The sequence below is a fragment of the Labrus mixtus genome, chromosome 15 (assembly GCF_963584025.1).
Source record: "Labrus mixtus chromosome 15, fLabMix1.1, whole genome shotgun sequence".
Taxonomy (NCBI): Eukaryota; Metazoa; Chordata; class Actinopteri; order Labriformes; family Labridae; genus Labrus; species Labrus mixtus.
Window position 1 is genome coordinate 23,057,644 of NC_083626.1, and position 27,640 is coordinate 23,085,283.

At 41.2% G+C, this 27,640-nt stretch overlaps 2 protein-coding genes across 3 annotated transcripts; both read left to right on the forward strand.

The window, feature by feature from the left end:
• Nucleotide 1: 1 nt before the first annotated feature.
• On the forward strand, nucleotides 2–23,464 carry prickle3 (prickle homolog 3). 2 transcript variants are annotated; one of them, XM_061057757.1, is made up of 11 exons: nucleotides 2–1,063; nucleotides 7,008–7,090; nucleotides 16,523–16,706; nucleotides 16,942–17,055; nucleotides 18,292–18,429; nucleotides 18,788–18,991; nucleotides 19,621–19,807; nucleotides 20,054–20,392; nucleotides 20,503–20,790; nucleotides 20,887–21,270; nucleotides 22,157–23,464. In XM_061057757.1, the coding sequence occupies exons 1-11, from the start codon at nucleotides 1,022–1,024 to the stop codon at nucleotides 22,606–22,608; spliced, it is 2,415 nt and encodes an 804-aa protein (XP_060913740.1). In that variant the 5' UTR covers nucleotides 2–1,021; the 3' UTR covers nucleotides 22,609–23,464. The 2 variants fall into 2 exon arrangements, with proteins under 2 accessions (XP_060913740.1, XP_060913741.1); XM_061057758.1 differs by lacking the exons at nucleotides 2–1,063; nucleotides 7,008–7,090 and adding an exon at nucleotides 11,216–11,381.
• Nucleotides 23,465–24,020: 556 nt separating this feature from the next.
• Nucleotides 24,021–27,172, forward strand: fam110a (family with sequence similarity 110 member A). The gene is made up of 2 exons (XM_061057769.1): nucleotides 24,021–24,176; nucleotides 25,383–27,172. The coding sequence occupies exon 2, from the start codon at nucleotides 25,548–25,550 to the stop codon at nucleotides 26,799–26,801; it is 1,254 nt and encodes a 417-aa protein (XP_060913752.1). The 5' UTR covers nucleotides 24,021–24,176; nucleotides 25,383–25,547; the 3' UTR covers nucleotides 26,802–27,172.
• Nucleotides 27,173–27,640: the final 468 nt, after the last annotated feature.

Sequence of the window (27,640 nt, forward strand, 5' to 3'; positions counted from 1 at the left end):
GCTGTTTCCCATCAGGCTGTTTTCACACTGTCTCTGCTAGGACTTTTGCTGCCCTTGATTTATCTGTGATCTCTAAACTCATCTGCAAATGGTTTTAACACTTTCTATTTGAGATAACTTTGCGTTTATGAAAAGCCTTTCCTACTTTGCTTTGATGCCTTTCAGCTGCGGTGATCATTACAGTAAAGTTATGTGTCATTTGAAAGGCCACTTGTGCAATGCTCATCTTAATCTCAGTCCTCATTTTGTTGCTGTTCCCCTAGCAGCAGGGATAAAAGCTACCATTAACTTTCCCTGTAAACACAGCTGCGTTCATATCTGCTCGCATAAATATTTATATAGGGATATTTATTCAAAAGTTGAAAGTGACCCCTCCCATGCTCTGTATGTGTCTCGACCTGTAAATATTAATCGACTTGATTTAGAACTGCAGGTGCAGAAATAAAGACTTAAGTGGGTCTGAATATAAACAATAGCCTTGAAGGGATTTCGACATCGTTTAAACGTCCTTCTATCCTAGGTGAAGTGCCGTCCAAACTTTAGGATGGCCTGTTTCCTTTCTTTCCTTTCCTTTTTTTTTAACAGCAGAGGTGAACTCCACACTTCGCACAGATACCCAGGCTCATAGATCTTCAAGATAAAAGCTGAAACAATATAATATTTTGAAAAAAATCATTTTAAGCGGATATCTTCACAGTAAAATCTTAAACGCTTATTTCACGATTGCTTATTTATTACTTTTGTTTTTATGTTTTCTCTTGTCAAGAAATATCAAACGGAGGTGCGTTACATTTTGTTTTACTTTGAAAGCTCAACCGGAAGTTACATATTTTGGATACGCTAACTTGTCATTTGAGTTGCTAAAGTAGTCGGAAGGAGGAGTCTGCGGCAGTATCAGGGTAACATGATGTAGTTAAACACAGACTGTGTGACTTATAATATCAAGAAGTCGCTGTTTTCACTCTGTTTTTTTCCTTTCCCCTTGGAAACTAATTCGTGTTTTTGACATCCAACCGACGTCATGTTCCTGCGGGGATCAAAAAAGCGACGGTCTAACCGCTCGGTGAGTTTTCTTTCTCTCATACATTTATACCTTAATGACTTTAAAAACTGAGTAAAGACTTTCAGAAACGTTTATATAATTACATTTAGTGTCATTTGTACGCGTTAAAGCCGTTGTTTGCTTCGCTTTAATAGTGGACTCGAAGTTAAACTTGTAAGTCCAACACAGAAAACAGCTCGAGCGGAACTTTGTCCCACCTCCACCTGGCTTTTGTGTCGGAGAATTGTCTTCGTTCAAAGGCCCTTCAACAACTAAGACACTCTTTTTTTATTTTCTACGTCATTATGAAGCATTGTATACTTAAAAAAAGTCTTCATTTTACATTCTTGTTGTGTTAAGTCATTTCTGGCGCCCCAGGTAGTCAGGAGGGGTCCGACTAACAACTGACGTCATAGATTTTTTTTTTGATTTTTTTTGATTTTTTTTTTACCTGGATAAGTTGTGGTATCTGCAACCTCAACGTGTTTATCACCATTGTCAGGTTTTCATCACAACATCAGATTGATGCTCTGTTAAATTATGCTCCTGACTAATCTGAGCAGATTACTGAACAAATGAAGCTTGTTTTCGGACCAGACTAACAGCTGTGCGGCCATGAAACATCTGGCTCTGCAGCACACTTGGGAGTACATCCAGACAGTGACTGTGAATACTAACAAAAATATCACCACACTGCTTCTTGTTAGATTAAAATTTAAAGTGGTCTTACTGCAATACTTTGTTGACAAAGCAACCCGTCATCATATATTGCATACTCCGTGTCATTTAGTTTGACTATAGTTGTTAATATAGATCCTTGAATTTACATGTAACATATCCTTTCTGTAAGTGCATTAGCAATATTTACACCCAAGAAACCTGTTCCCACCCACCACAAACAATAACTACACTCAAGTATTAATGATCATCAATATTTGATGCAACACTCCATTACAACACCACTTGATAAATGAGTTTAGCATCATGTTACAACACAAATGTTGACAAGGTGGACCGAACTGTACACACTTGAGTGAGCTGCAAAATTACTTGCAGATTGTTAAAGCAGGGACTACATTGAGTTATATTCTCTTTGTTGTCGTATTGAGATTATATATAATCTTAGATTTGATTTATAAATATACAGATTAAATGTATTTCCCTTCCCGGAAACTGTACTACTATTGAGTTATGTAATTTTGTATTATAATCTGATTGTTGTGGCTGAATGAAATGATGGATGTCTGTAAAGTACCTGCTTCCGACATTTTTTTTAACCTCTTTTTTTAGTGTTCCAAATTATGCAATATTAAATCTAATTTAATCATTGTAACGCACTCAAATTAATAGGTTTTTTTTACACAAAACACTTGAAGAAGTATCATAAATATCAGCGTCACCTTTGAATAAACCTTTGCGCCACCACAGCCATAAAAAAATATTTCCACAACAGCATTTGCAGCTACTCTTGATAGAGGGGGGGGGGTCTGTGCCTCGCTCAAGGGAAATTCGGCAGTGCTCAGGAAGTGAACTGGCACCTCTCCAGCTACCAGCCCAATTTCCAGACCTGGTCTGCACCAGGGCTTGAACCGGCGACCCTCCGGCTCCCAACCCAAGTCCCTACCGATTGCCACCTCAACATTTGTCAATGTATGGATTCAGTGATCAATGATTCAATAATATTTTTGATTTAGACCCACAGTACTGCCAATGTAAGTGGCCATTTTCACAGAAAAAATAAATGTAACTTGTCACAGACTTGTCCTTATTTTCAGGATCCTTGTGTTCTAGATCATCTGTCATGGAATGAAGCCCTCGTTAAGGTCATTAGCAACACCCGTGTTGCTACAACAAGGCCCTGTTAAACCTTACTTTTTTAACATGTTTAAACTTTTAACAGCGCTACCACCGATATAACTTCTGTTTGACCCTCTTTTTTTGGTAAACCCTTAATTCCCGTTGTTAAATGTTGTTCTTTAAATTAACCTGTGCAGTATGTGAAGCAGTGATGCGTAAACCATAAGAGCAACAAGAAGTGTTGTATCACAGAGCGACACGCCTGCAAGCTGTCTGTTTGATCCTGTCCAGTTAGGAGAGGTGCTTTAACCTGCATGCCAAGGCAGCAAAGGCCCCTAACCTCTGACCTCTTCTGTTAATGTGTAACCCCTCCCACGCCACAACATTTAAGCAGGAGAATGACAGTTACTGTCTCCTGGTAGCGAGGTTAAGAAAATCTCTCTATTTAAGTGGTTAAAGTGCTTATTTCCTACCTTAAGAGCACCTATCTCTTAGCATTTATTCTCCCACTAATGGAACATCTACATATGTGTTTAAGTGATTCTCTGATGTTATTCTAAGTAATCACTGACTGAAAGATAAGAGTCACCTTCTGAAGTGAGATAACAAAGCCGGCAGACTTTCAGTTTGTCCATTACCTGGTAACACGGTTACTTGGTAGCAAGAAAGAGCTCAAGCAAACCAAAGCTGTGATGTGATTATAACCTTATACCCACTTAGTGAAAACAAAACAAAGCTGATGTGAAAGTCCAACACTGGTCTTGGTGTGAGCATGTAAGCCGATTTGAACTTGTGAGTGCATTATTTGCTTTACCCACACTTAGTTTAGAAGAAACTTCCTACAACCACTCCCATCACATCCTTCACGGTTTTCAGCACAATAGACAAACTTCATTGTCATTATCTTTTGTGGGGCACTGAAAGGAAACGCATACACGAAACCCTCAAGTCACGGTGTGGCCTTGGCGTATAGGACACTGTCATCATGATAAGGAAACGTATGGGAAATATAAAACTGTGGCTAATGTTCAAGGTTGTCTTTTCTGTTGTCATCAACACTCAGTCAATAAAAAGTAGATCAAGGCCCCTGTTTTTTAAAATACCTTTATTTAAAGATGGGATGTTTTTTTCCATCTACCAAACAGATTCTGTATTAAAATCGGGTAAATTAGGCGGAGTGTAACCAAGGCAAACTTTTATGTTGTGAAACTCTCGAGGATGATCTGTCGTGGTCTGTTATCTCAGCACATATTGGGCCTAAATACTTAAAGTGATGTTTTTCCCAGAATTCTTAATCCTTCATTAATTATTGCCTCATTCTTGCTTCACTCTTAATCACTATCTGCCCCTAATCGAGTGAGCATCCATCCAGGCTGTGATGAGGAAACCCTCAGGAGATTGGAGTATGTCTAAGTCCCCGTGCTGAGTTTAATCTGATGTAAACCGACCTACCACTCATCAAACTTCCAGAGTTAATTGGGGAGAAATCCAAGCGCAGAAGCTGGGTATACGAGGGCAGAGATTCAGTGGGCTTTAATGCCAAGTCAAACCAATTATTCTTGGAGGAAATTTTTTACATTTTCAATAGAAAACCTCAGGGCATAAGAGTCTGCCTGCCTGCCTGCCTGCCTGCCTGCCTGGCATTCAAACATTCAGATAAACCTTTTATCCAAATAGCTGGTGATTAATTTGACCCTTTTAAACTAATAGAGTACTTGTTGTAGATTGAATATAATATCTACTAGTTTGCAGCAGGTTTTATTTGTACTTGATCTCAGTCAACAAAATTGCCTTCAGACCAAGTAAGGCTTCACATATAAAATCAAACAAGCAGATAAACGAGTACCTGAATGGAGAAAAAGACAGTGTTTCCAGTGTCATGAACATATCAGGTGTCATTCCATACCTTCACTCTATGAATGGAAACTCAGTTGCACCCCGTGGTGCCCTGAAGTATGATCACCTCAGGTCGGCTGAAATTTGCTTTTTCAGCCCACAGCTTTTTAGTTTTGTTCTTGGTAACATAAAGGATTATAGTGATAAATGTGCATGTCATAGTGTGTGCCTCGCGGGCTCAGCTCAGAGTAACAGCTGATGGACTCATTTCTTAGAAAATAAACAAGTGAAAGGTCCAGTCCCCTGGAAATCCTCTGTTTGCTTCATTTAGCCTGTCTTGTCATCTTTCATACCTGGCTCAGTCAGCAACAAAGTGAACTAAAGTCTGTATGGAGACTGAAGGAGACGAATGACACATCACAAAGTGAGACATTTAATAACAGCATGTTAATTATAATTTACTGCCATTGTGGGACTATTCTGGACTAACTTGTTTATGTTCCCTGTAATCTGTATACAGTCATCATGGCAATTATCTTCATCCTGGATGCATGTATCTATACTCACACGGGAAATTATCATCTTAAAAAACACACACACAGAAAAAGATTTTTAATGTTGAAAAGAACAAGAAAAAGCTTCTTATGGCCACGTTCATGTACTGTATCTCTATTCTGAATGTATTAGTAAAACAGATTTTTTTAAACCTGAAAAACATTACAGCCTTCAGATATCTGTCGAATAAGCCTAACAATCTGTCATACTTTAATCAAGGTAATAAACAGCGGAAACTTGATATGTTTGTTGGGAACCCTTCATGGGGAAAACAGGCTCAACGTGAATACTGATGTTTTTGTGGTTAGAGCTGTTGTCCCAATGAGGTGTGTGTGGTTGGAAAAAAGAAAATCAAAACACAGCTGAGCAGGTATGCACAGGTACTCTGTGAATCACATCTGCATTTTATTGCTTTGCTCGTTAAACTCTGTTAGCCTCCCCGTAGACGCACAGCGTTCTGCATCTTAATGTGCAGGTCGTTTATATGCTTGAGAGGAGCGACTAGAGAGAGTAGAGTTTGATCCATGTGGATAAAACAAGTACAACAACTTAGTATCAGCTTCAGCTAAATCATGGTGAAATGTTTTCTTAACTCCTGTTATGGAATGGCAGTTTTGCTTTTGGGACAGTAGCCAGTTTGCAATACAGATAAGAGTGGAGACTAAAAATCCTGTCTGAGAAACCTGTAGACATTCATCTGTGCCAAAAATCTATGTAAAATCACAAAAAAAATGTTTTGCTCTACCTGAAACAGACAGTGAACATCACAACCAACTTAGAACATAGCATTTTTCTTTCAGATTGATAGAGAACAAACACTCATTTTCAATGAAAAGTTCAGCTGCCTTTGTTTGACTTTTTTCTGTAATTACAATAACTTCATTATCTTTGGCAATTTAAAGGAATTATTTGTGGAAACTATTATAGTGCAAATAATTCAAGTTATCATCATAAAAAATTGCTTGTTGCAGCCCGTGTAGACAGAAAAGGTCCCTAGACTTGAGGCACAACTAAAATAAGTGCACAGAAAGTGACTGCATGGAGAGGGAAAGGGTGCAGCTCTCATCCTGTGTCTGCTTCCTTCCTCTCATCCTTTAAAAGAGGCCTGTGTCTGCAGCCTATGGTCCACACACACACACACACTAGGCTGCAGGAATTGAACCAGAACTGAGATATGAGGGTAGTTGGTGTAGTTGCTTTTGGCAAAGTCAGATGCATAACTCAGCACTTTAGGGAAAGTGTATTTCTCATATTTTATTCCACTAGTCACTGCATCACACAGTAATGCATTGCTTCAAAACTCATTGTTGAACATAACTGAGGCTAAGTTTCAGGGTTGTACATGCAGACAGGTTTACCAAAGGGCTAATTACGTCAAATACCACACATCCTTTACTGTACTTTGTGTATGAAGGTCGCTTACGGGTTAAACGCCCACTGTAAAATATAGTCCTCACTCCTTGTTGCTGCATGGTTTTTGTCACACAAGAATAAAGGAGAGATTACTTGACTGATAAAGTGCAACGCTTCTTATGGATTAAATCTTTCATATATAATCTATAGGCAGCCTTTATGTACATTCGGCTCGTGGCTTTAATGGATACACTACTGACTGACTCACTCTCTCAATATGATGTTGATGTTTCTGCGGCCATGTCTGGCGAACATTGTACGTGCTCATTTTATTGTTTTAACTTTATTGTCTTGCGCCAGAAGGTGTGAGTGCTACTCCATGGGAAATAATATGAGCTGAAGAGAGTTTGTGTTGTGTTTTCAGCAGGAGGAAGAGGACCCAGACAGAGGGCAGCCCTGCATGCGCTGTGGGGATCAGTGCCCTGGCTTCCGTGTCCACGGCTGGAGGTATGAACCTTGGAGCTCTTTTAAACATTAAACAGTGCTGCCTAACAACTCAGCAGGAAATGTTTGTCTCAAACTTTATATTACACCTTCTCCAACTGCTTTTTGGACATCACACAACTTCAGATAGAAATAATCAAGAGCTCATTTTCGGGGGTGTTCAGATTTGTCCAAAGGGGCAAATGCCATTTAATTAAAATGTTTTCTTTTTTTAAATTCCAGCTTTTGTCTATTAATAACCAATGTTGAGTCTAACTTTTTCCTGAGCTGACGGTCAGATACTGTTGGCAGCTACCAGTGAGGACAAAACATATATAAGAAATGGAAATGACATGCAGATTTTTTTTGTTTTTCTAAGTAGCTGCTTAAAGACTATGGACATAATGTAGCCATTGTGCTAGTTCTAGCATATTTACATTGGCGCGTGTGATAGGTTGATAAATGTGCACTTTCCTAATTCAATCAATTCAATCAATTAAATATGTCTGATGTGTTAACCAGAACCAGGCATTTTTTCTACTTTTTTAGATATATAGATATATCAATAGATACTTTATTAATCCCCTGGGGGAAATCCAGGAGTGTCCCAACAATTCCATTGAATAGTTGTTTAAGCATTGATAGTTTGGGACACAAAGTATGTCACCTCATGTCTTAGTAAGGACATCAACATGATACCAACAGAAATCAGCTTAACAGTGATCTGTGTACACCATGAGTGCAGATATACATTAAGGGACAACAAACATGACCCAGTCAGGACACCACATGACATCCACAGAGCGGGTGTAAAGACTCAGAGCTGTAGATTCATGAATGCCATTAAGCCCTGACATCTGCAACGGATGCAGCAGCATTAAGTTTACATTATCTTCATGGGAAAACAGAAGCGCAACAGAACTACAGGATTACAGAGTGACATCCAACATGAGTCTGAGCGTCAGCAGTTTGAACTTTAGACCTATTGTGTGAGGTACTATGATAAACGTAAGGTATTCTATTTATTCTGTCTTTTCCTAAAACAAATGAAATAATTAAAATATCTCAAAGAATACATTTTATAAAAACATGAAATCATATTTTACTAGTAGTTTGGAACTGATTGTTTCAAACCCTCTAACCTGAAACAAATGAAATGTATATAATGAAGTGACAGGCTTTGTCATATCAGTTACTGTATACCATATGTGATACAACAATATATATATTTTACTTATTTATTGTGTTTTTTCAAATGTGTCAACTAATATTTAAGTAGTTTTATTTGAGTTGGCATTAATTGATTGATTGATTGATTGATTGAGTAATGTAACTGGCAGTATCAAATGGGGCATTAATATCGTTATGTATTGTCTGCGGGCCCCTGACTGCAGTACCAGCAAATATTGTGCCTTTGTCAAAAGAACTGATCAGATGTCGAATCGAGATCCAACAACTGATTATTTTCTGTATCAGAGTTTCATCCGCATTAAGTTTTTAAGAACACATTGGCAAGCTCTGCTGAGTAGAAGGATGAGTGTCTAGAAGAATGACCATCTTGTGTTTTTGTGTGTTGGAGTCATAGCCACTTGAAACGTCCGTACACACCTCTTACGCCTGCATGTTGAGGACTTGTTAACGGCTGTCAGCGGCACAACAGTTTACTTTGTTCTGTTAAGCAGCTTCTTGCGTGCTTTCATCTGAGCCCTCTTATTCCTTTCTCACTCTCTCGCTCTCTGTCCTTTAGTCCTTTGGTGAATATCCAGCCGGTTAGTCTAATCCTGTCAATCACGCTAATAAGATTAGGCCTTACTGCTGTGATAGTAACCCTCCGGATCACTTATTACCTCCCTCCATCTCCCTCTTCCTCCTTTACACTGCTGCTGTCCTTTATCAGAGTGTAAGATAAAAACATGTATGGAATAACTACCTCCAAGTACTTAAAAGTAGCGTTCTTAAGAGGGGAAACCGCTTGGACGGGGGCTTTAAGATCCAGTTTCTCTGTGTACATTGAGTTTTTTTCAGTGGCTCCAGCCTACAAGACTGAACATCACAATACCCAATTTTGTAGCACAAATAGATGGATGAATAAAAAAAATGACCAAGATGTATTTCTGTTTACAAATCCTGCTTTAAAACTCCCAGATGGGCACTGCCTTCATGTCTGAGGATGATTGTGGTTCAGTGCGGAGAGAATAAAACAAAAGGCACTGGAATGCGTGCTGCATGTAACCAAGAGACTGTAATTGTATCTTTGAGCTTTTTCAATTCTGTTCCTTCTATTCAGGTCAAGACAAAAGCTTCGAGTCGGGATGTAATCTAAAACACGTGCGCTGCTCTTAACCTACAGCCATTCTGTGCTGTAAGTCTGGTCCAGGGACGCATTGATCTGTTTACAGTAGTTTTAATCTGTGTTGTTGCAAAACATTGACGGTGGCTTATGGGAGGTTTAATGATAATGCATGTGGCTGGAGGACAGATTTTAAATGTCCCTTGGTTGGGGTTAAAATAGAAAATGTCTTGTTTGGGCATTTCAAGTCTCTTAGCTGATCCAGAACAATGAGGGAACATGAAGGTGATTAAATGATTGAGATTTATGGGGGTCAGTCTTTAAGACCCCAGAGTCTGCCGCTAATTGCATCTCCCTTAATAACCAATTTAGAGTCACACCTTCCCGATGGAAAAGGAAGATCTGAGTGAGCACAGGCTGAGCTGCTGAAGCTGCTGAGAAGGAAGTGATCCATCTTCATCCTGAGCTCTCTCACTCAGAGCTCAAACTGAGGCGGGGGGCAGATGGTGCTTCCGCTGCCCAGCAGAGAGCGAATTGAGTTACTTTTGACCCGCAGGTCCCCACCACGCTTCAAAAATTGTTCAAAGTCGCAGGCTCTATTAGTCTGGGTGGCCATGCGGCAATTACTCAGTCCCTAATCAGTGGCAGAGAGTTTGAGGACAAGACCCATCTGTTTGTGAGAATCAGATCTGAGGAGGGCTTCACTATCCCATCTGCAGTCAGCCTCAGTTAGAGATTATCACACCAGCAGCAGAGGATTATTTTATGGCTGCTATACTGGATACCCCGCCAGTTTTAATAGCTATATACTGACCTACAATAATGATCTTAAACAGTGGTCTCAATGGACTGTTTTAATGTCTCAAAACGGCTCTACATAGTCTTTGTATGATCTTTAAGTTAACTAACCATCTTTAAAAATCTGGAAAAGGAAAAGTGAATCTTCTCAAAAACAGAAGGTTATAAATTCCAATCACTTGCTTTACTTAAAATGCACAATGAAAAACTTGTAAGTCATCTATTTTAAAAAATTTAGAAAGCTTGACATTTTGCTGGAATAAGAGTTAGGGCATTTTTCTCTTTGTAAAACTATTTTTAATCAGTCCCTGTTCAAATCTTTTATCAACTGAAAACAAACGTGTGGACCATCATTTGTAGGACTACATCAGGGCTCTGTCAACTACAATGCTGGAGTTGTTAAATCGGCTAAAAATGTGATTAAAACTGAATTAAAACTTTAAAAGTAACATGAGACAACAGTAAGTGCAACTTAAAGAGCATCCTGCATCATCCAGAGAACACATATCCTCACCGACTGACCAAAGCCAGATGAGCTGAAGCCGAATTCAGAGTCGTGTCGTGACTTTAATAAAAGTTTAAAGTCACGCTGCCTGCTGGATATTCCACCAGAGACACTCTGCTGTCATCTTGATCGTAGAATATGACAAATCACTGCACAGCACGGCATTGCTCATAGCCTCCAAATCTGCTCCTCTTCTTTCTATGATTAATAACTGCATCAGAGCAACAATTGTCCATCTGTTATGAATCAGTCAGAGCAGTCTGGTCGGAGGAGAAAATACACAGTGTGTTTACTATTCTTGAGTGTCACGTGTAGTTTCAAATCTTTAAAGGACGCTGGAGAAAATTGTCCGGCTTTATTAAGATATAAAAAAAGAAATTCATCCTGTATGCATGCGTTAGATTATCTTTTTATGTTAATTTAAACATCTCATGTATCTTGAGTGTCTGTGTTGTTGCGTTCAGCGTGGCAGAGCCTTTTGTCTGAGCCCGCTGTCAGCATGGAGGAGGGTGGGAGTCGGGGGTGGCGAGGACAATAAAAGAGCTGAGCAGACAGAGAAATCAGCACATTGAGAAGGAGCTGCCATACAACATCCTGCTCTCACTGACAGACAGGCTGACAGGCAGGCAGTGATAGGAACCTTCACTGTTCCAGAGGAAAACAAGTCTGGATGGCACCGCTTCAGCAGGCCAGGCTGGACTAATTTGTCATGACTACAGCAGGTACTGAAGAAACTATATTTTACTCTCTGACAGGATTAGAGGGACAGGAAAGTCAAACAGCTATTAAGTCAGGAGATGTGGGCAGACTGAAGGTTGTGTGTGTGTATGTGTGTTTAGATTCCTTTTTATCTTTCATAGCCTGACTTGAGGTTGTTTAGTACACATAACTGAGAGAACTTCAAGAGTAGAACATGATGTCATGTGCAGCTGTGTTATTACTCACCTCTGTGGACATAGTTAGTGCCTTTATTTAAAAAAAGGAATCGAAATTGTACTTTATGGGAGACAAGACTTTGTAAATGCAGATGAACGACTGTGTTAAAATTATTACAAAAATTAAAGCTAATTATACTGCTGGGTTTCCAACAGTTCAAATAACTTTATTTAAACTTCATATTTTGTCAATATTTTTTGCCAATATCCGTTTTCTTTTCCGTCGGCATGGCTGAGTTACGATGCGATACACTTTATCACCCTGTGGGTTAAATTTGTCTTGGACTCGAAGTGCTGCCAAACATTCAGATGCTTCAATTATAATCAATAAATACAATAGAAAAACACTTCCACATGTAAACAGAAAGGAACATAATGCAAAAGAACACAACATGTATTGCACATCGGTGACACTACTGTTAGCTGACATGGCCTTTCCTCTATGACCTTCACCCTGCCTTAGTACAGAGTTACTTTATTTTTCCTTATAATTATTGACGACCCAAATAACACTAGCTGTATCAGTAGTCTCTGAAACTGTTTTGGTTAAGCACAGTAGATTTCGAGGCAGATTGTTGATTCTGGTCCAAAGAAGCATCTGTTCTGTGTCTGCTGGTTGATAACACATGACATGTTTTGGACTCGTTTGCTTTATTTTTATTTTTTTCTGGGCCACACAGATTGAATTTTGTACAGAACATGATGATAAAAAATATAATTTAATGTGTTAGCATTTTTATAGACACCCCCCCCCCCCCCCGTGAGGTCTCATGGGTCGTCCCTCGCGGTGAAAATGTGATCTCAACATGTCCAATGAATTTGATAATCATCACAATATGCTTCAAACTTTTAAAGAATGTAACTAAAATCATTGTAACAACTTAATGTCATTTTGTCAAGATTACATAGGACTAATCTTTTTTGTGAGCATTGTAAGTGAAAAAAAGTCAAACAACATAGATGATTAAAAAATGAAAACTGAATCAAAAGAGGAATGTACATTTTCAAGATAGACAGCTTTTCATACCTAATGAACACAACTTACATCTGTTTTAAATAAATTAACTGACTCTTTACTTAACTTTTTCTTTTGTCTAAATACAATAGCTCGCATTAATGGTTTTATGTAACTTGTTTTGTTGAACAACGATCCTCGTCTCAAAGTTATTTAATTCACAGCAGAGAAAAATGTGAAAACACTGTAATAACAAAATCTGCTTAAGAAGTGCTTTAGCAGTTAACTGCTCAAGTATAAAGTTTCTTCTTTTTATACATTAACAGAGCCGATCACTTATCGTTAACTACGTAGTCTTAATCATAGTCTATACATATTTCCATCATGAAAGTATCTCTAATCTAATTTTCCTCATTTGGAACTTTCTTTGAATTGCTTCGACCCGTCAGCACTCAGTTCGTGCAGAGCCGCAGGGGATAAAGTCTGGTTGCATTACATCAGCAGCTTGTGACTCTAATAATTGAACAGGACGGGGCTCAGCGCAGCAGGACTCAGTAAATTGCAGTGTTGAAATGTTCTGCTTTTAAGTTTCACTCAGTCAGGGTTTTTAACTACCGCCTGCCAAACAAAAGACAAGTAGAATGGTTTCCCATGATGTGTCATATCATACACTGTATACTTTTGGTGTGCTGATTTGCTCCTTTTTGGGTTCAGCATGTTGTCTTTAGTAAATAAAGTCCCTGTGGTTTAGGTTATAACCATAGACTGTAGAGTGCATGGACATGGTCTGAGGGACATTACTCGTTGGTTTCTGAAGCGGCGTTATGAAGCCCAGTGATGGCCGTTGCCATATTGGAATAATCTACTATCTTAACTTTCCATCAATCTAAAGAAAAGGAAAAGAGGTAACAGTGAGGCGGGTCTCAAGCCTCCAGGCAAACAGCTATAAGATTGTCCACATGTTAGTCAACTCAGACACTCCCCTAGTTACACAAAGTTATGATTAAATCTTTAGATTAATAAAATCAAACCGGATCTGTTATTTTTTATTTTAAATCGTCCCCCGTACAATGTTATCGTTTACCAATACGGAAATTAGCTATTAATGATAAAATCCCTTTATTGAACCAGGCTGTTCACATGTTTTGACTTAGGACCCTGGTGGTGATTCTTTGGCTTTAGGAGCCAACCTCCAGTGGGCAGAACTGAACTTTTTTGCACTTTTTCATTGCCTTCATTTTTTGTTACCAGAGTTTGCCGCCTGGTTAATGCCAAAGGTTAACTTAAATATGTAGGTGTGTGCACAAACCAGGCTTTTCCACAAATGGTATTTGAGAGCACTCACACTCACACACACACACACACAAACACCAAGGCAAACACACGCACTCTCACATACAGCTGGGGTCAAATTCATGCCAGCATGGCTTACCCTAAGCTGACTTGCTGTGTTTACTATTATTTGTATTGGTTCTGCCGGCTCAGCCCCCACTACTGAATAAGGTGCCAACACATCACAGGACAGCTGGAAATTATAAGCAGACTGACTCAGGCCTGAGAGAGGGTGCCACGATCCCATTGTTGAATTACATTGTTGCTGTTTTGTCGACTTTTTAAAAAAACGTACTTCTCATTAGTGACACATTCAGTCTGTCATGTAGGTTATCAGATGACGCTTGCATTTTAAATAAGGTTTTTTTGATTAAAAAAGGAGCTGTCGTGCACTTCACAGTCAGTCGTGTGTGTTTGTGTGTGTGTGTGTGTGTGTGTGTGTCTGTGTGTGTGTTATAGCTTTTTGCTTGTGTGGGGGTTGGGTGCTGGAATAAAGCAGCTTTGTGCCTCGTGAACTTGAGCCACAAGTGCCAGCTGGCAGGCTGTTATGCAATCCCAGCAGAGATGTACATTTGCAACACATGCTTCATATGTCTGCATTGTCACATCAACACATACATGACACTTGGACCTCACTGGCCCCCCCCCCCCCGAGGCGCCAACTTCATACACAGTCACAGCCACCACCACTACACTGAATGGGGTGGGAGTCCCGGGACAGGTCGGGGTGTAATTTGAAACTGAGGGAGATTATTGCTCCCATCTTCACCTCCCTCTCTTAACTGCCACCAGATTGACGGCCAGCTTATGTCAGTGACCTCATTTTCCTGCGCGTTTGGTAGTAGCTTGTTTGGGCTTTGCTGATGACCAGATGCAGATCTAGTGAGATGTTGGCATTAACCGGATCTTCTGAGCCGCAATAACATCTGTGAGGAGATTGAGTTGACTTCTCTTGTTAACACTTTGCAGCAACAATACATATGGGATAATGTGCAGGAAGGATTTCTCCTTTGTGTTCCTCGCAAATCATAGCAGCGATATAGTATGACGACCAATAGCATCTTCTGATTTAGAGAGTTATAAAAAATAACTGAATATTTGAAATTGTTTTTTTAAATGAAGGATGGCAATCAACAACAGTGAGTTAAGATTAAGATGGGTGAGAATCACAGGGTAACTCACGATATGATACGATGCTCTATGATACAATACAGTGCAATACCACATGATACGATTTGTGATGTTAGGACCATGATATTGATGATATCACGATGCAGCATTTATTTGAAATTGTATATATTGCAAGACAATCAAATAATGATGGATCATGATATCTGGTTTTCTATATATGATATATAATATTTATAAAGTTGTATTCTGATTAACTAAAGAAAATGAGAGTGCAGGATTGATGTACTAATTCACTGCAATTTGGTGTCAGTTTCATCTTCAAAATTATTTTCATCGCTGTCTGACATCATCTTCTCCTTCATCTTTTACTGTCTTGTCTTCTTTATTGGGCAATTAACTTCTGATCACATCAACTTTATATATGCTGCCACTGTGAGGAGTCATGAAGTAGTAACACTGGGTCAAAGTGCCATGGAAATCTATTTATTTGTTATTAAGATTTTGACATATTGCACCAGTGATTCGATTTTTTTACCACACAATCAGGGCGAGTAAAGTAAAACATAACACACAAAAAGTAGTTTCATGGTTGACATCCACAACCCTCAGCTTGGTTTTGGATGTGAAGCTTGTTCTAGGATTCCTTCGGTGTTCTGAGCCAAGCAACACTGACACCTCTCGTGTTGTATACCCTCATGGGGCGAGTTTAAGCAGCTGCTCAAAAATGATAATACTATAGATATTTTTGCTATCCCACTGGTACCATAATGGTTCTTGAGTGAGTCTTCGATGATGGTTTGGGTCCTGGTGTGACAACTGTTGTATCAATCAGTTCAAGCTGTTGCTAGTTGAGTCAACTTTAAGAATGTGTGTGGGCTGGTTTGTGACATAATGCCTCCAACATAATGTGTGTTCATAAATTGAATAGTTACAACATATGGGAGTGCCTGTTTGAATGTGTTGTAAAGAGTGTTCACTTTCAGAGCCCTACTGCATGGTTTGGTTTTGGGAGCTGGATGTCGACGTCAAGAAATGAAATGAAACTGTTAGAAAATTCATGTATTTTTTTTATTTTTTTTAAAGTCTGTATTTCGGCTTTGTCAAATCTTTCAAATCTTGGTCATAGTTGAGATTAGGCGGCTATGGCTTAGTGGTAGATTCGGCCGTCTCTCAACCAGCAGGTCAGGGTTCAAACCCCAGCTCCTGCAGCCACATGTTGTATTAATGTGTATGAATGGTATTAGTGATGGACATTTCACATAGCAACCATCAATGTGTGAATGGGTGTGAATGGGTAGGTGTGACCTGTGGTGTAAATCCCTCTGCGTAACACCATTACTTCATTCACCGTTTAACACTTTGGCTTGCACCTTGGTACCTTCAGCACCAGGAGAACCCGACTGTACAATGTCTTCAAGTATTTAGTATTTGATCAGCTTTGGCTTGTGCCGTAAATCAGTGCTAACGACCCCAGGGATGAAGCCAATCGTTTTCTTCCTTGTCTCCACAGAAAGATTTGTGTTCACTGCAAGTGTGTGCGAGAGGAACATGTTGTGCGCTCAGTGCCGGGCCAGCTGGAAAAGATGATGACAAAGCTGGTATCAGACTTCCAGAGACACTCCATCTCTGACGACGACTCAGGCTGCGCCTCAGAGGAGTACGCATGGGTCCCACCTGGGCTCAAGCCCGAACAGGTAACAAACAAGTGCAAGACGGGACAGAAACGTAATGCTAGATAGGCAGGGATCATCTGTTCTTCCACTTATACATGTTCATGCATAGACTCAAAGAACTTTATAACCTTTGGAAAGACATATTCACTTTATGATTTATGATGGTAATTGAATAAATTGCTCTTTAAATGCATAAAGTGTTATCTGCACTCTGTCATTTAGGCCTTTATGTGAGCACACTTGTCTCCTCACACAGGTTTACCAGTATTTCAGCTGCCTGCCGGAGGACAGAGTGCCTTATGTGAACAGTCAAGGAGAGAGATACCGAATCAAACAACTTCTGCACCAGCTCCCGGCCCACGACAGCGAGGTAACATCACTGTGAGATGTGCTGTAACAGTGGGGTGTAACGCCTGATACAAACCTTCAGTCTAATGTGTTGGCTTAATCACAAAACACTTTGTACTTAAAATAGATTATAATTCATGGGGAGTTTTCTATAATCGTTAAAATGACTGCCATTTTCGAAAAAGTTAATTAAAGTCTGGGCCTTTTTGACTTTTTGTATCCAATTTATTCCACCCATTTCAACAAATATGCGGGGCCTCGTGTACCATTATACAATAATTATGTCCTATCTTCTATCGTCAAAAGTTAAGAGACCTTTTTCGTGGTGATTTATTCAAATGTCTGCATCATTTATAACCATCATTGTGATGGTCTCACTTTGCACAGTACTTCGCTGTATCTACTGATCTGACTGCTCTTATCAGTTCTCTCTGTTCCCTCAGTTTGAGGCTCGACTGGAAGATATCATTCTGTTCAACAGCTCCTTTGTTTAACAGGATTTATAGCCTTTGACTCTGTCAGGGCTCCTCCTGCTGCCTTGTTATTTTTACCTTTTGCAGGTCACCTTCGGATAACAAGTCAGACAAGCAACCCGATTGCTTACAACACTTATATTCCATGGCAAACTATATATAATCTTTTATTTAAGACAAGGACAAACAACCTAATAAACTAATACTGTATGTAACCTTTGAATCACCAGTGTCTTCAGTGTTTAATGAATGTGGGGTTTTATGAAGGCAACGAAAAAAGAAGAACAAAAACAAAAAGATAAATGATGGCGATAAAAGAGAGACACCTCTTGTACCCCTCAAACGACCTTGACACAGTCTGCCTAGGTGCAAAACAAAGTGACAGGCTTTAACTCATTCTAAATTCGATATAACAAACATCCCTCTGTGTTGTTAAAAGCCAACCTTTTCTGATGCAGTTCCAGTGCGTCTAACTTCTAATATTTAAATTGATATTTAGGCATTCATAACATGAGAGTAATTCTGTTGTTATTATTTGAATCAAGTATTTCTCATGTTTTTTGTCTTTGTTCCTTGTTTCTGTGTGTTTGCTTGCACCACTCAAAAGCATTGTTAGTTTATTTTTTCTAAATTAATTAATACAATTATTTCAGGGACTACAAATAGTCAGATTTGATTCATCCTAATGCCTACCTCGACTTACTGCCTCACTCACCCGAGGACAAAAATTAGGTTTTGAAATATTCTTTAATGCCGATGTTAACATGAATCCGTGTTCGTTGCAGCCTCAGTACTGTAACGCTCTGGACGACGAGGAGAAGAAGGAGCTGCGTTTGTTCAGTCAGCAGAGAAAAAGAGAAAACTTGGGCCGAGGCGTCGTCAGACTCTTCCCAGTGACGATGACGGGAGCCATCTGCAAGCAGGTAGAGCAACATTTTTATTTTATGTTCATAAAACGATGCAGATTTCCTCATGAGGCAGGCTAATGCAAAGCTCAAAAACAACACTATCCTTATATAACATTGTTTTATGCAGGTGGAAACCTATTGAAACATATGCAGAATGCTTTCTTTTTATACCACTGGAACAAGTTCAGGTGCATGTAGGTGCAGGTATAGCTCAGGGGCCACAGCACACAGGAGTTTAATGATTACAGGGCTTCATAAGCACACTGCTATGCGACCTGCAGAGTTCATCATTTGTCAAAGGAAAAACCTCCTAACCCCCCCCCCCCCCCTTTGCATCAAACCCCCACCCACCCAACCAAATCTATTTTTCCAGTGCGGCAGGCAGATCTGCGGTGGAGACATAGCTGTGTTTGCCAGTCGGGCGGGACACAGCAACTGCTGGCACCCTCAGTGTTTCCAGTGTGCCTCCTGCAGCGAGCTTCTGGTTGATCTGATCTACTTCTACCAGGATGGACAGATCTACTGCGGCCGGCACCACGCTGAGAGGCTCAAACCCCGCTGCCAGGCCTGTGACGAGGTGACTTGATCACTGAAATCCTTGAACTGTTAATAAGCTTTTATCTGCAGCTGTGCTTTGCAGCAGGTCTCTGAAAGCAAAGCAAAGTGAAAGTCAGAGCTAACAATGAAGCTAAGAATCCTCCAGCTTCTTTTTTTAGATTTTCTTGACTTCTATATTTCCATTCGCTTTCTCTCTGTACCCTTAACATCAACTTCCTTAATTGAACAAGGCACGGTACCTTGTGAGTGAAATTTTTCAGACATGAGACTTGAGAAAGTTTATCTTTTGTGGAATGGTCCTTTAACGACTTATCAGGTCAAGTGTTCAAAAATTCCTGTATTGTCATTATTTCTCTCACCAGTGCAGAGTTTATGGAGGGATATTTTAGAGTTTTCTGTCCTCTCAATGTGACTTAAGAGATTAGTTGATGTACTTTACTAATGGATTCGGCTCGACTGACCTACGAGAGTTCTCTAGACATGGCTTAGCCTGCAACATGGCACTGATAGCATCTTTCTTTCTCCATCTTGTTTACCCAAATCCTCAGTACTCATTTTACCAGCCATGGTTTGTTTACCCCCATGAAATCATGGCTGCATCGCTGAGTGACTCCTCTGTCTCTTAAAACTGTCCTCTCTCGATCTCAGATTATTCTGGCGGATGAATGTACGGAGGCAGAGGGAAGATACTGGCACATGAAGCACTTCTGTTGTTTTGAGTGTGAGGCGGCGCTGGGCGGTCAGCGTTACATCATGAAAGAGAGTCGACCGTACTGCTGCTCCTGCTACGAGTCGATGTATGCAGAGTACTGCGACACCTGCGGAGAACACATAGGTACTGAATAAAGTCTCACTTTACTGTTGTTTCTATACTGCTAACAGTGATTTAGAGTCAGAAGAAGAATCTTAACTACTTCTTTGGTGACACTTTTCTTAAGTTCCCACATTAGGCTTTTGTACAAATATGTCTGAGACGATCACAAATGCAGAACAGGAACAATGTTCAAAATATAAATATAGATTTTTTTAAATTCTGCAGCTGACACGTGAAAATTGTCATCATGAAATTATTTCCACCAAGGTATCGACCAGGGCCAGATGACCTATGAGGGTCAGCACTGGCACGCTGTGGAGACGTGTTTCTGCTGCGCACGCTGTCAGCTCCCTCTGCTGGGGCGTCCATTTCTCCCTAGAGCCGGGCTCATCTTCTGCTCAAGATCCTGCTCGCTTGGAGAAGACCCCAACAACTCTGACTCGTGTGACTCCGCGCTGCAGAGCAGAATGTCTCAGCACAGGCGTGGTGGGACAGCAGAGAGGCAACAGCAGCCACAGTGTGGGTCACTAGTGCAGCCACTAGAGGGCATCAGTCCTCCTATTACTCCTGCAAAAGACTACATTCACACTGCAGTGGAAAACAGAGGTGATCATGATACATTGATGTTATATATATATATATATAAGTTATACGTCAGGTGATATATTCATTTTTAGAAAGAGTTCTCACACATGTCTCTACACTGCTTCTCTCAGGTGTTCACTGTACTGCTCCAGTGCAAAACGGAGCTCCTTCACCAAGAGGCTCCTACTCCCCTCTTCCACACATTCATCTAGGAAATGGCTTAGGTCCATCTTGGCCCAGTGACCTTCCTCATTACAGTTTACTTCCTGCAGACAGTGGCATCAAACCTCCTGTGGCTGGTCATCAGTTTCAGGCACAGCTCAATGGAAACACTGGACTAACTAGTCTTAATTCAAGAGGAACCTCCACGGCTAAAGACTGCAGGAACTGGGTGGAAAAGACAAATCAAGTTATGCAAGGTATCACTGAGTCTTCCTTCCCTTCAAGTGCCTAAAATCACAGTTTCAATGACTTGCCTAAATGTTTTTTCTAAAATATGATTTTTCTTTCTGCAGTGTTTCCTCCTCAGATAAACTCGCATGTGCACCCCCTCATTTCCCCCGACTCCCCTACCCTCCCGCCCAACCCCTCCGTCCTGCCGCCTCCTCTGCCCATTAAATCTAAAGACTTGATGCCCCCGGAGTTGCCTCCACCAATCCTTCCCCCACCAGAGATTTGCCCCTCTGACTCTCCAACTCCGCTGACTCGCAGCAGCACAGCCAGAGTCAGCTTCAGAGAGCCGATCAGCAGCAGCTACTCTGTCGACGAGGATGAAGATGAGAACGAGGAGGAGCTGCAAGAGGGAGTGGAAAACCAGCAGGATGAAGATCAGGTGGAGGAAGGTTTCGGAAGCAGGTTAAATCTACAGAAAGGCATCCCGCCGCAGATGGATCTACTGGGTAAGAAAGGCTAAGGATCTTTTGACATCTGGTATTAACGTGCATCCTTAGTGATCGGAATAAAACAGGACAGGTGCATTATTATCCCTTAATTACGATTTAGAGCTGATTTGGGACATAATGTGTCCACAAATGTTTCAGCAAAGTGGAAGCAGATATGTCCCGGCTAAGGAAGTCTCCATATCCAGAGATACAATGACTTTTAGAACCAGGACGCTTTCCCTTCATTTCACCAGGTTTTGTCCTGCTTTGATCATTTAGACTCATGGATCAGAGTGTCTGAATGGGAATGGGGGTAAAAGCAAAGCAGAAGATGACGAGTGAGAGGTAGTGCAAGTGAGTGGGTGAGAGATGTTTACCACAAGCATTTCATTGCAGTAAGGTGAGGATACAGCTGCTTCATGGAGGAGCTGAGCATTTAAATCACAGATGAATCTGTCTTTTTAGTCACTGTTAGCAGATCCTCCAGTCTGCAGAGGAATTCCTTCTCCCCCTGATAAACAAAGCAACTGTAGAGTAAGATCAGGCTGATCAAAGAGAGTTGTTTTAACACCTCAGCACTGCTGTCTGTAATCACACGCTTCTTCTTCTCAAACCTCCACACAGTCCTCTCTCTTTGCTGCTGGTGTGCATCCCAGTTTTAATCGATTAATGTTATTCAGAATGAAGAGGACATAGGCATTTATCTCTATGTTATGAATTGAGATCTTTTTACAAGTGGTTACCTGAGAAACTTGTGGAAAACCGTTCTAAATACAGATGTGAACTTTTAGCTGTCCAGTTTAAAACCAGGTGTTAACAGGCTCCTGAAGATAAATTGATATTTTCTTTCATGAAATTTGGGAAATCAAGTTAAATTGAGTTTTTCTTCACTATTCCCGAACAGATGGATCCTCTTACCAACAGCGTAGTCTGAGGCGAGGCTGGAGTCGCAGCCGTGTCCCCTCCGACCCCGCTCTCCACCCGGGACCGGAGAGGCACTGCCATCGCTCGCGGTCAGAGCGCCCTCAGCTTGAAACGCTCGATTGGAAAGGTGACAAAGAGAGGGACAACCGGGGCTCTGCCTCGTTGACCCTCCACCCTGGCCATTACAAACACGGAGACTCCTGCTCCACCTGCTCCTCGTCCTCAGACTCGGAGGAAGAGGGCTTCTTCCTGGGACAGCCCATCCCGCTGCCTCCCCAGCTTCGAAAGCAACCACAGGAGGAGGGCAAGGAAAGAGAGGGAGGGGAGGAGAGGGAGGTGCAAAGAGACTCAGGGCTGAGAGGAAGCTTCAGGCGGAGACGAGCTCACAGTCTGGGTGCAAAGGACAAAGATAAAAACTGTGCTATCTCCTAACCCCAAACACAAACATCAAAACACTGCTATTGTTTTCTAAATTATGGTGCTCGAAAGGAGCTTATGACCCTCATCAGTCTCGTGTTCAGGCTTTTTATCAGTTTTATGATGTTGAGAATCAAACACACACATGCAGACTCACAAAGGTGAACCACAGCTGTTGTTCCTGGAATACACAAAGGGAAGCACGATAACCCTCAGAGGAGTCAGTGCTTGTATTGTATGTTGCTGACTTACATTGAGTCACTTTTTAAATGTTACAGAGAAGAAAAAGATGTGATGAATAATGTGATGAATGTGGAGTGATTATTGGTAGTATTCGGATTCTAAGTGTGAACACAACTGTCACTGAAACTTACGTTTTTATTTAGCATTACACGTAATTTACATATGCAAACTTACAGAAGCAAATGTGACCAGGAACTGACTGCGAGTTCCTCTTTCAAGGTTTCTAAAATATGTAAAGCTCTACAGTGACAGACTAATCTTTCCTCTTATGTGCGATTAAACAACTGTAATAGAATACAGTTATGAACACTACATGGCCAAATGGGATGGAATAAAATGCTTTGACACTGTGGTAGTTTTGTACTTAGGAAATCACAAAAGGAGAGAACATCTGTTGCGTTTGTTGTATAGTCCAAACAAAATACTGCAAAGTATATATACGCATTTGTGTCTTAAAACAGATCGACAACAGAAAACACTTTTACGACCCTAAAGGTCATTTATTTTTATATATTTGTGGTGGGGGGGCGCTGTGTTTTTTGTCTGGGTAAGAGGATAAGATTTTCATGACCGTTTCTGTTTCTCTTGATTGTGCAACAAAATGTTCTCGTGTTATTAAATGTGTCTTAATTGTTTGTCCTACTTGTGTTCTTTATTGTAAACGTTACACACCCTCAGCATGGACCTTTGAACAGCTCAAATGGTTTCAGTTTGATGTGTGGATGATGTATGATACCAGCACACACCTAAAGTGCTTATCATCCAGTTTCCAACTTCTTTTTTTTTTCACAAAACCTTGTTCGGCAAAAAAGTATTTTACAATATCACATATAAACACATGGACATAGAATAAGATAAAAAATAAAACACATACATACACACATCGAAGTTACATTCACCATGCTTAAGTTTTCACTTTACAAGCATATCATAGTCATTCAGTAACTTTCATTTCTTTAATAGTTTGTTTTGTTCTTAATGTTAGATATGGTAGTGCCATAATGTCTCAGTTCATGAATAAAGTGCAGGAAAGTTTTGATTCAGTCCATTTTTGTATGAGTATAGAATTATTCGGTTTCCAACTGCCAACACAAAACAAAGGCTGGATTACGATACCAAAAAAAAAAAAAAAAAAAAAAGGCAGTGAACATCCTTGTAGGAGAGCGATTGGACCAATCAGGAGGGAGCAGGGCGGGGTTAGGAGGAGCACACATGAGTTGTCAAACAGGTTTGTCTTCACTTTTCGGACACATTCTACTCAGCAGGAGCGGCACGGTGTATTCGTGGACCTTACGAAAGGAAATAAAGAAAGACTCATGAGGTTTACACGCGTATTAAAGGTGAGTTTTCTGTAGACAGGCCAGAGAGAAACACGCGCAAGTGTCTTTAAATTAAACCTATACATTCAGACAAGGAGGACTGGGCTTGTCAGGACAGGACGTATAGGCCTTTTGAGTTATTGCGGGACATTTGTGTTCGTTGTTTACCTCCTTTTGTTTCGGTTTCTTTTGCTTCCTGCTTCCACGTTTGTAATTTACTCATAACTGCAGGACATGTTGGCACTTGACTCAGAAACACAAAATTAGAGGCTCTATTTTTGTTTGTCTGACCCTCCTCTTGACATGCCTCGTTGGTTTGTAATACACCAGCCTGCTGTTGCTGCTGCTGCCATGATGACATGTACATATATATATATATATATATATATGCTTAACACAATGCTTGTTGCCTTTAAGACCACTTTGTTTCTGGAGCTCTTAAAGCAGGTAAGATTGGAGGTAAGGAGAGTTTCCACAGCTCCATCAGCAGTTGGTTAGCCTTGGCCTGGCTCAGACTGGAATTGCAAATATGTGGAGAATGTGACCGGCAGATGCAGAGTGTTCAAACATACACTGTATCTTAAGTGACTCCAGTGATCAAGTTCATTATCACGACCTCCAACACCCTCAGAGGCAGACTTCACAACAAAGAAGAATGGGCTACCGGCTGATAACTTTTTTTTTTTTTTTTGCAAAACTGAGTATAAACTGGTGAAACTGGCTGCTTAATTTAAAGTTAAGGAGCCTTTGTTCCCACAGCAGCTGTTGGTGTGTGTGTGATCTGCTCTGTATCGCCTCCAGACAATAGCTCGTTGACAGCAACCCCCTAACACACACACACACACACACACACACACACACACACACACACACACACACACACACACACACACACACACACACACACACACACACACACACAGGCCGTCTACTGACTGAAAATGAAGTGTCAGTTTTATTGTGTGTTTGTCTGCAGAGAGATGGATGACTGCGACTAATTGTTTGAATGTCGTCGTAGCCAATGAACTTGTAAGACCGGAAGGGATCAAGCGTCTGATTGGCTGTATTTCTAAATAAAAGGCTTTATGGGTGTAGGTTTTTTGAGGAGTTGGCTGTGTTGGAGTAGTCTTGAGAAGAAGTGTGTTTTGGTTCTCGGAGGTAGGCTACATGTTCTTTTGTTGAGCTTTCACTCCTGACTGATCTGATGCTTTTTTTCCCCCCCCACAGACATCCAAATGTCAAGAAGCTGAGGTGTCCCCTCTGCAAAAAATGGAATGGAGCCTATCTTAAGAAAACAGATTAACAGAGGCACAAACACAGGATAACTCTGCAGAAACAAGGACGTTTATTTCAACAGATAGGACTTCTAGTTTTATAAAAAAAAAAAAAAAAATGCCTTCAGGGACTATCCAACACCTTCCAAGACAACCAGCGAGGACTGTTATGACTGCAACACCCCCACGCCTACGCCAAAAGGGTCCAGTGGGTCCAGACTTCCTCCGGCAGTTCCCGACCGCAGACGGCAGACCCAAGCAGAGCGCGGTGGAGCGGCTGGAAGCAGACAAGGCCAAATATGTGAAAAGTCAGGTAGCTCTTTCCAAACAGCAGCCCGTGAGGCCTCCTGATGTTCGGAAACCCCTGCTGAACCCTAGTACAGCTCTGCGGCCCACAAGGAAGACCCCGACCCCAACCAAAGCAAAGCAGGAGGGAGTCCAGCTTGACTTGGAGCACCTGAGTAACCTCATCAGTGGTGTGAACGACGGACCGCAGTCTGGTGTCAAAGCAGAGGACAGACCCGATGGCGCAGAAAGCTCGCCTCAGCCGACTCCTGCGGGGACCCCTCAGAAAAAGGAGAGGCCGTGTCCCCCTCCCCGTCCTAATTGGTCCAGTCCAGCTAAAGTGAGATTAAAAGCTTCTGGTCCTGCAAGAGTAGAGGGTCCTGTTTCTACAGGGTCTCCTGCTGCAGGGACGGTACGCAGAGTGGACGTCATGCCTCAGGCCGGCCCTGCGAGGACGCCCTGCAGGCCACCGCAGTTCATCCGACAACCCCTTCAGCCTTTACACTCCCAGTCTCCACTCCGCCCGGTTGCCTCTCGTCTGCGTGTCTTCCCCCCCAGAACAACAACTTTAAGTCCGCTGAAACCAGTCGTTGCTCTGCCGAAACCTGAAAACCCTGCTCCCTCTCCAGATGGAACCCCCGTCCTTGCTCCGCATCTTCTTAACCTCCCTGTGTTTCCTCCCACGTCCCCTGCAATCACTCGTCTGTCCTCCTCCAGCTCCAGAAAACGCCGCTCCCTGACCCGGTCTAAATCGGACATGAGCGATCGCTTCTCCCGGGCCGGCACAGAGCTGGAGCGCTTCTTCAACCTGTGTGGCCTGGACCCCGCAGACCTGCAGGAGTGGACCGGATCTAGTTCTGATATTGTGTCACTTGCGCGCTTCCGCAGCGTAAGCGCTCCAGGGTCCGAGGTTGCGGGCTCGGGCAGAGAGGAGGAAGACGAGGAGGATGCGGAGGAGGACGCTAAGAATGCTGCTGGTCGCGTGCCTTATGGTGTTTCTGTTATTGAGAGAAATGCCCGAGTGATAAAGTGGCTGTACGGACTCCGGCATGCAAAGGACAATGCAAACAAGAGCACAGATTTATAGGACATGTTTTCAAAGTCTGAAATAAGCTCGAAAAACAAAAGCAAAAAGTTCAATGTGTCAGAATTTCATAACACACACTGATGTGAGCGTGTGATTGAGCTGGAAGTAAATGAGGTGTTTGATGTGATTTCTATAGAGATGGATGCAACCTTCTTCCTAATTCTTTGTTTTGATTAGTGTTTTTTTTTTTTTCCTTTTTGAAAACTGGAAATTTGAGTAAATGTGTTTTATTTTAAAGACATGTTACTTATTACTTTTTTGTTAACGATTTTTCTCTTTGGGGTTGTGTGTGATAATGAGGATGTTGAAGTGTCATGTCTGACCACAATCCTGCTGTGAAAGAACGCCATTAAAGATTGAATGATGCAAGCGTCTTGTTCATTGTTCATTTGTTTAAATGATGTCAAAGGTCCTTTATATTTAGTCTATGTAAATGTAATGCGTAAAATTGCTTTGAAGCTACTGTTTATTTAGCTGAATATGACATTGTCAGAAAGAGGAAAAACTGGATCGACATGATTCACTGGAAAGAGGAAAGCTTCGCTGCTGTTCCACGAGAGGTCACATATAACATATCAAGACGTTTCCTCCTGTCAGTGCAGGAATCTGTTTACTTCCATTTTCATGATTTCTCTTCTTGTTTTTTTCTTCATCTTTAAAGTGCGTCCTACGCCAACTTAGAAAGCTGTTTTAGTGTTTCATTCATAAAGATTAAGGACAGCAGAGTGCAGTGCTCGTCTGCATCATCTCCCTGTATCAATCAATCATTTCTGAAGCAAAAATCAATTGCAGTGAAAACATTAACTGTTTCTAAATCAAGTTACGTAAAGCACCCCAAT

Coding starts and splice junctions, on each gene's coding strand:
- prickle3 (XM_061057757.1), top strand. CDS start 1,022: ATGTTCCTGCGGGGATCAAAAAAGCGACGGTCTAACCGCTCG. Junction 16,707..16,941: donor CTGGGCTCAAGCCCGAACAG/GTAACAAACAAG, acceptor CTCCTCACACAG/GTTTACCAGTATTTCAGCTG. Junction 21,271..22,156: donor GCCGCAGATGGATCTACTGG/GTAAGAAAGGCT, acceptor ATTCCCGAACAG/ATGGATCCTCTTACCAACAG.
- fam110a (XM_061057769.1), top strand. CDS start 25,548: ATGCCTTCAGGGACTATCCAACACCTTCCAAGACAACCAGCGAGGACT.